Below are 8642 nucleotides of genomic sequence, written 5' to 3'. Positions count from 1 at the left end.
TATATATATATATATATATATATATAAATATATACACACACACACACATACATAGACATATGCATATATTATATATACACATATACAAATATATACATATGTACATACGCACACACAAATATATACATATGGATAGATGAGTATATGAAAACATTTAATTAGTTAGCTTAACTAATGAGTCAAACAATCTGCAAAGGGTTGCACCTCCAAGGCAATGGTACTGAAAAATGTAAATAAGAAACAGCAATACATATTAATTGTTGATAGAGGCACAGCAAACCCAAAAGGACACACTGCAATGCAGGAGTTTGCCAATGACAAAACACACAGTTACCTCTGAGTGTGTCCTGAAGAGGTGAATCACATGATGAACATGAGAATCATAAGAAAAGCCAACAAAACCAAGGTCATCAAGAATTTGGGGGAACTGCAACACAAGTATGTCAAAATTTGTCATCATTTACTTCATTAAAAAAATGCCTGCATAATTAATTACTAGTATGGAACATGTAAATTTGTTATAAATAGCAAGGAAAACAATGACTAAATAATGGTTTGAAATTTGATCCATAAAATATTTTAAACACACACATACACATCATTATCATCATCATTTGCCACCCAATTCTTCCAGTGTCAACTATTGTGCAAGATCCAACCTTCACCAATGCTGGACAAGAAAGGGTCTTCATACTTCCTTCAAAAGTGTCCAGAGAACCTTTTAGCTGTAGACTTGCACATATACAATTTGCACGAATTTCCTGTTCTTTTAACAGATCTCTCATTCATAAGTTTCTATAACTCTTCTGTATGCTAAAGAGAAAGTTGCTATCATTTGTAATAGGTTGTTTGATGTCAGCATAATTGTAGAACAAAAAGATAGCATACACAGTCTGCATGCAAGGTTTATTCACTGCACTGCTACAGTATCAATTGTAGCAAGGCGTCCTTCATCCTACAGCTTACATTCATCTTGCAATGAAGCCTCCTGCATCATCCAGTATTGAGTAGCGAGCCTATAAATATATTTGTTGCTTGTTGATTATTAATCAACTTGTAAGGGTATATTTGAGTGCAGGATTAACCTAAACATTTCTTAGGTTTTAGCAATAAGGCTTTTCAGCTGATAGGTATTAGCCACAAGGAAAGAAGCAAAGACACATTTGAGGACCAAGAAGAATTTTTTCACTTCCCACTGAAGAACTGTGATATCATTCAAGCCCAGCCCACACTGTTGTAACCATGGCAACTGCTAATACCAACACTACTTGCATATTAATGAATGATCAACCAGAAAATAACAAAAGCCTAATGCATATATCTCCTATCACCACAGTTTGAGTCATTTCTCACAGGAAGCTACTGCTTGATTTCTATGGCTGAATGTTCTCCCAAATGCCAATGCTCTTGAACTGAATTGTCTTTACAACTCATCTAATTTATGAAAATGCTGGTAGTCAAGTAGAAACACAACCAGTGAAGAGGGTGGTGGTTTATATTTTGTCACTGGTGCAGTACAGCATTCATGGGCAAGACTAAACACTTAACACACCAATAAAATTGTGCACTTAGCTGGGTAGAAAACTCACAAATCTGTGTAACAGCAGAAGCACTGCAAAACTGACATATCATTTGTTACAGTGCTGAATTAAACTCCTATTATAACTATAGCATGCAGGAGAATAGACTTCAGCAAGCTAATTTGCTGAAGATACTTTTCTTGAAGATGGAGACATCACTAAAGTCCCTATGAGCTACAGGGTTAAAGTCTCATATATCTGTATTATCTGCACCTTCTATTTTATTTTCCATTCTTAAGAGCCCTTTGAAGCCAAATTTCAATGTAAATAAATACTCTTTCATCATATAAAGATCTAAAAATATCCTCTTTTATTTTTCCATATCATATCTGTGTCCCAAATTATCTCACTACTGTCATTGTCTTACAGACTATGCTTTGAAACTGCCTATACATTCTTCAGTGGTAGATGACATGATACTGGCTATAGTTTATATATACGCATTCTACAGGAGTACCTTAAGCCTAGTAGGTCAATTCAATGACCTGCAATGCAAGCAAAAGAATGGTTTACTTCTACATAATGTGGCAAGAAGACTGAAAAAGTTTGAAATTTTTTTAATGTTTGATAAGAGCAATGATTTTTATCACCTCCAATATAACTTTCAGAAAACAAGTTAGCCAACCAACCAGATAGGAAGACTGATAGACAGTGCGTCTGGTTATTAATGGTGACATGTGACTTTAGGTTTACAGCAAGGAGAATAGAAAGATCTGGAATTTCACCTCTTCCATACAGAGATGAAATGACCATGTAATTAAGATATCAGGCTACCAGCTGAAAGGTCCTACTACAAATGTTTTAATGTCTGTGTGCCAAGCACAGCTTCAGTTTACCTAGCTAGAGAATAAATACCAGTTTATCTTGAAAATGTTATTTGTGACAGATTAGTGCCTTTATCTAGGTGAAAATTAATTCTCTCATCCACTGATTATTGTAGGTTGTATATAGGTTTCATAAACTTTCCAAAAGGGCTTTGAAATTTTATAAAAGCCAGGTTCTATACTACACTGGTAAATATTATAATGTGTGTGTGTTTGTGTGTATGAAATAAAGAGATGGTGTGGTGAGTGAGACACGTTCCATATTAAGGGGAACAAGAAGCAGAAGTATGTAAAAGAACATCTGGGGTGAGGTAATTAGATTGAACATTAGAAGGATGGACTCCACAAACTAGATGATGCAATATTAAAATAAAACAAAAGGACACTGTATAATAGACCAGTTCTGTATTGTAAGGAGTTGGTGATGGTAATAAGTATTAAGGAGTTTGATTATGAAAACTGCATGTGTGTGTGTGCATATGTGTATGTATTTATATGATCACCCAAACAGTACTATATCTGTCATGTAATCAATTTATTTATTTACTTCTCTGCTAACTCATTAGTTGACAGACCCTTCATTGATTTAGAAGGTTGAATGTAAATTTACGGACATTTTTTGTTTATTCACGAGACATATTTCATTGCTTCCTGTATCCACATGGCTCATTGTCTAGTTTGTACACACGTTTCACAGCTTTGTTTGCACAACATCATCTCAGTATCTTTATATAGCACACACACATTTAAAACATTTGTTTATTTGATGTACTAAAGTGTACTCTCAAGAATTTTCATGTCATAAACTGCTGTTAACCCCTTACACTAATCTCTTTCCTTTCCTTGGTCCTTCCCTCAGTAGTCTATTCAGCTACTCTCTCTCTCCACTATCATCCTCTCACAACTATAAATATGCCCCTTATACTTTATCACCATGCCTAGAATCATTACACTCATAAGGATTAGTCTTATACTTAATTAAATTAATGACTAAATTTGTTTTAATCAGAGTACTTATTATTACTGTTACAGAATAAAAATCTAGTCTTGCACTTCATACCACATCACATATATAACCCCATCATGCAGTGGTTGATTTAGAAGAGTGCAGTGGTACTATCAAAGAATGTTGTATCTTTTCTGTCTGTATAAGCTTGGAGGCTTTAGTGGTGATCATAACAGAGCTAATCTAAGTCTACTTGGTTAGTGCACTCCAATATCAGTTCTAGATTTAAGAGTAGTTATTGACAACATAGATCACTGTGTGAATTCAAATGAGGTGATTGACGTAGTGCTTGTTACAACATCAGAACTATGATCAAAGGCATTCCAGCCATGACTATCCTGTCTACTTCCAGTAATAATATTTAGAAGACCGCATACAAAGTGTGTAAAAGTTGTGTGTTTTGTGTTTGGATGGGAGAGATTTGATTCCAGGTTGGAGATGTTGATTCCAGGTTTTGATTCCAGGTTGGAGATGTTGATTCCAGGTTTTGATTCCAGGTTGGAGATGGAGCAATGTTCTGGTGAATGGTAGATTCAGCTGCTCATACATGAACGAAAGATGAAGATAAAACAGCTATACATGAAGTTGATAGCAGTGAAGAACTGAGCCCTTAACATATCAACATGATCTTTAACTTTACAGAGAACTTTTTGAATTTGCTATCTGTAAAAATATGTTGACACTTATAGCAACCGGTACAGTTATTTTGGGAGTAAAACATACCTTCAAGAGTAACCGTATATCCCATAAAAGGAGACGCTTAGCTCTACTTGCATGGTGTTTAGCGTATGAAATATAAATTACTTTCTGGTTAGGACATGACTAACATTTCTCGAATATCTGATATCTACTTCTGTCAACAGGGTGAACAGAAGTATATAAAAATGTTCTTCCAAACAACAATGTCTGTGATAGATTTGTATTTAAGATCTACAAGCTAAAAATACTCTGGGTATGTTATGACTATAATTTTGTAATTACATTAATTACATTTGAAGCTTTCTACAGCATATTTGTTTAAGGCCATTGTCAAACAGGGTTGATCATGTATCTGTGCTAGGAAAGTGGAAAGTTTCTCTCCAAGGTACAGGCCTGAACAAAAGCTTTGTTTTTGTTTTTCAGTGGAAGAGCTAGCAGTTGCCAGTGTAGCAAGCCTCCTCTCTCTATGCTGCCAATGTTGCCTTAGGCAAAGGTAAACATCAAAACAGTTTGGTACAGTGTTGTCACAGGTGAATAACAACATAAAGAGCCAGAACAAATACTGCAAGACAGCTGTCTGATGCTCTGACATTTCTTTACATCCACTACCCTTCAATGGTATTTTATTTTATCAACTCTGGAATGATGAGAGACAAAGTTAACCTTGATAGGATTTGAACTCAGAATGTAAAGAGCTGGGACAAGTGCCATCACTATTGAGTGTATGTACAAGGTACAGGTATAGCTGTGTGGCTAAGAAATTACTTTCCTGCATGTTGTTTTGAGTTCAGTTTGCATGGCAACTTGAGCAGCCCCAGGCTGACCAAAATCTTCTAAGTGGATTTGGTTGATGGAAACTGAAAGAAGCACATTGTATGCATGTGTGAGTGTACACACACATACATATAGTGTCTACTTATTTTGATACCACATGTTAAGTGTAAATGCACAGCTCAGTAATACAAGGGGTAACATTTGTTTCTTATCTTCTGTGAAAATATGTCTGGTCATGAGGTAACAGGTGAGAGTTGGCAACAAGGACATCTACCTGTAGAAAATCTGTCTCAATGAATTCTGCCTGATTGATTGTTGTTCCTCCATCATCATCATCATCATCATCATCGTTTAATATCTGCCTTCTATGCTGGCATGGGTTGGACGATTTGACAGGAGTTGGCCAGGTAGAAGACTACCCCAGGCTACTGTGTCTGCTTTGGTAGGGTTTTTACAGCTGGATGCCCTTCTGAACATCAACCACTCTGCAGAGTGGATAAAGTTTCTATCACCAACTTTTAAACAGAAAAGTAAAGGGTAAACCCTGCTATCAGACAAGCAGAATTATGTCTTAGTATTTTATCAAGAGGTACAATAGCACATCAGCATCAACAAAAGCAAGATTCGAACTCATGACTATGTGGTCAATAGTCCTGCATAATGAATATGTAATTGTCTTCTTACACACCACAATGAACAGGATTAGAATCGAAGGGCCTTAGAGTTAACCTAGCTAAAACCAAAGTCCTAATAAGTAGAAAGGCAGACAAACCACAAACTCCTTCAGGTAGATGGCCCTGCTCGATCTGTAGAAAAGGCGAAGGCATAAACTCTATAAAATGTACCTAATGTAAGATATGGACACATAAGAGGTGCAGTAATATCAAAAGAAGGCTAACTAGGAAGATAGTTTTTGTATGTGCCAGATGCTCAGGAGCAATAAACACTGAAAATGTGCAGAGAACAACTTCTGCCACATTCCAGGGAGAAAAACTAGAAGTAGTTGATAGCTTCCATTACCTAGGTGACCGAGTTAGTAGCAGGGATGGGTGCTCTGAAAGTATAGCTGCTAGAATAAGAATAGCCTGGGCAAAGTTCAGAGAGCTCCTACCTCTGTTGGTGACAAAGGGCCTCTCGCTCAGAGTAAAAAGCAGACTGTATGACGCATGTGTACGAACAGCCATGCTACATGGCAGTGAAACATGGGCCGTGACTGCTGAGGACATGCGTAAGCTTGCAAGGAACGAAGCCAGTATGCTCCACTTGATGTGTAATGTCAGTGTGCATACTCGACAGTGCCTTGAGAGAAAAGTTGGACCTAAGAAGCATCAGTTGTAGTGTGCAAGAGAGACGACTGCGCTGGTATGATCATGTGAGACGAATGGATGAGGATAGCTGTGTGGAAAAAGTGTCACAGCCTAGCGGTTGAGGGAAACTGGAAGAGTTCGAACATTAGGCCTCACCTAGACCTTTGGAAATATGCTGTGCTTGAAAAGACCTGGTAAAGCCAAGTGAGACCATAACCTTTGGCCTATGCCAGTGGTGTAACCAGCCCCCTTTCTTTCATTGGACACTAAACTCTGCTTGTGAAGACATGTTGAGGCAAGTGAAATCGAAATCAAATTCGATGCCAGCACTGCATGACTGGCATCCGTGCTAATGGAGCACTAAGAGCACCATCCGAGCATGATCGTTGCCAGTGTCACTGACTGGCCCCCATGCCGGTGGCATGTAAAAAGCACCATTCGAGTGTGATCGTTGCCAGCATCGCCTTACTGGCACTTGTGCCGGTGGTACGTGGAAAACAACATTCGAGCGAGGGCGTTGCCAGTACCGTTGGACTGGCTCCTGTGCAGGTGGCACGTAAAAAACACTATTTGAGCATGGCCGTTGCCAGTACCACCTGATTGGCCCTCGTGCCGGTGGCACATAAATGTACCCGCTACACCCTCGGAGTGGTTGGCGTTAGGAAGGGCATCCAGCTGTAGAAACTCTGCCAGATCAGATTGGAGCCTGGTGCAGCCATCTGGCTCCCCAGTCCCCAGTCAAAACCGTCCAACCCATGCCAGCATGGAAAACGGACGTTAAACGATGATGATGATGATGATACAAATGTATACCTACATTCATATTTATAATCCCAAGCATATATACATGTAGTATGACAAAAAAACTGGAAAATATTAAAAAAAAAAGTTTGGGTAAGTCACGAACAATCCCATGGGTTTTTCTTAATGATGTGCCTAACAAAAAATTACCATCAATTTTTTTAGTAGTACAGTCCACCTGATGATGATCCCTGTCTCATGTGGTCTGCATCTTGAAAAAGATTACCAATGCCTAGTTTAGATGTTATCAAGATTCATTAAGTATGTGTATGCATATGCATGCACGTGTGTGTGTGTTTGTTTGTTTTAGCAAGGTAAATCTAAGGAAGCTGTTGTAATGAAAACCTAGTGAAATGATTTCCATAGAATGGTTAAACTACGTACCTGTCTTTTGATATTTTCTCTTTTTTCTTAGCTTTCATCTTGTTTAATGCAGGACTATTGAGGAGGAAAAAAATGAAAATATAAATTCCAATATCCGATTGGTGTAAAATAAATTCAGTGAAATTCAACAAAACAGAAAAACAAAATTGAAATTTGGAAAATATCTTTGACCCTGGTGGGGAAAAATATAAGATATTGCACTGAATTCATTGTAATTTACTGACCTCTCAATTATGTCTATGTCTTGTTCCATCTTGAGTGCAGCATCTAATGCAGCCTGCACTCTAGGCGCAACCACAGGGCCTTCATATTCAGATGTGGTTCTTGTTGGCATATCAAGTTGTAATTGAAGAATGTTTTCACCCTGTTAAAATAGAAATTATAATCTTGTAAGAGACATTTTAGATTATTGATTTAAAAAAATATATAACTTTAGGAAAACAAACTTAAAAATAAAACATATTTGAAAAGTAATATATTTGTTAAAAATTACTGCATCTAAATTACACTGAATATTTTTTTAAGCTTGTTTCAGTGAAGCAGTATTCCAAGAAGTGGTATATCCACACAATTTAGCATCAGGTCATTTGTTTAAACGGATCCAAGAAGTAAAGATATAATCAGTCAAACTATATCCACATTAGGTTTTTTTCTTTTTTACCAAATAATATCATCTTCTCTGTATAGCTAATTACCACTCCCTCTTTTCTGTACTACTCTCAATATGCATGCATCGCTCGTTCTTATCATACCATACACATATTGATCATTCCTACCCCTGTTCACCATTCACTACCTTCATCTGACTCCCCTTGTTTATATCCACTCCATTCTCCTCTCACACTTTTACAACCCCACCAATGGTAAGTATACTTGGGTAAAATTGTACCTGATGGTATTGGTAACTATGCAAAGAAACATAACTCATTTGAATGGCAGGTACACAAAAATAAAAAAAAGAGAAGCTGCATGTATAACACATAACTTAGAAGCAGCGCTACAGATGTACCAACAGACATGAGATTGAAACATAGCCGACCTCACGCGCTTCTCATGAGGAATTCCGGAAGAAGCTTCGTGAGACCACTACTGAGACACTTCCGAAAAAAAAAGAAAACCGTTGGAAAACAGTTTATAGCAGGGACGCCATCTAAGAAGATCTGAAGAAGGAATTGTAATTCCGAAATATCATCGGACTATAGATAACCAAATTACAACAGGTATATAGTCCATTTTTTGTTTTATAGTGCATTGTTGCACCATTCTA

At 37.3% G+C, this 8642-nt stretch overlaps 1 protein-coding gene across 3 annotated transcripts in view; it reads right to left on the bottom strand.

Annotated features, from left to right (window-relative positions):
• Positions 1 to 8642, bottom strand: part of LOC106873895 (kinesin-II 95 kDa subunit) — an 82359-nt gene that overhangs the window by 3152 nt on the left and 70565 nt on the right. For 2 of the 3 annotated variants that reach the window (XM_014921421.2, XM_014921422.2), the window contains exons 22-23: positions 7600 to 7739; positions 7376 to 7429 (exon numbers count right to left, since the gene is read on the bottom strand). In XM_014921421.2, the coding sequence (XP_014776907.1) occupies positions 7376 to 7429; positions 7600 to 7739 (194 nt within the window). Of the gene's footprint in view, positions 1 to 334; positions 428 to 7375; positions 7430 to 7599; positions 7740 to 8642 lie in introns of all 3 variants that reach the window. The other variant, XM_052969706.1, reaches the window with a different exon arrangement.

Source organism: Octopus bimaculoides, chromosome 7, assembly GCF_001194135.2.
Source record: "Octopus bimaculoides isolate UCB-OBI-ISO-001 chromosome 7, ASM119413v2, whole genome shotgun sequence".
In the NCBI taxonomy this organism is placed as follows: Eukaryota; Metazoa; Mollusca; class Cephalopoda; order Octopoda; family Octopodidae; genus Octopus; species Octopus bimaculoides.
This window is presented reverse-complemented; position numbering and strand designations above follow the sequence as displayed.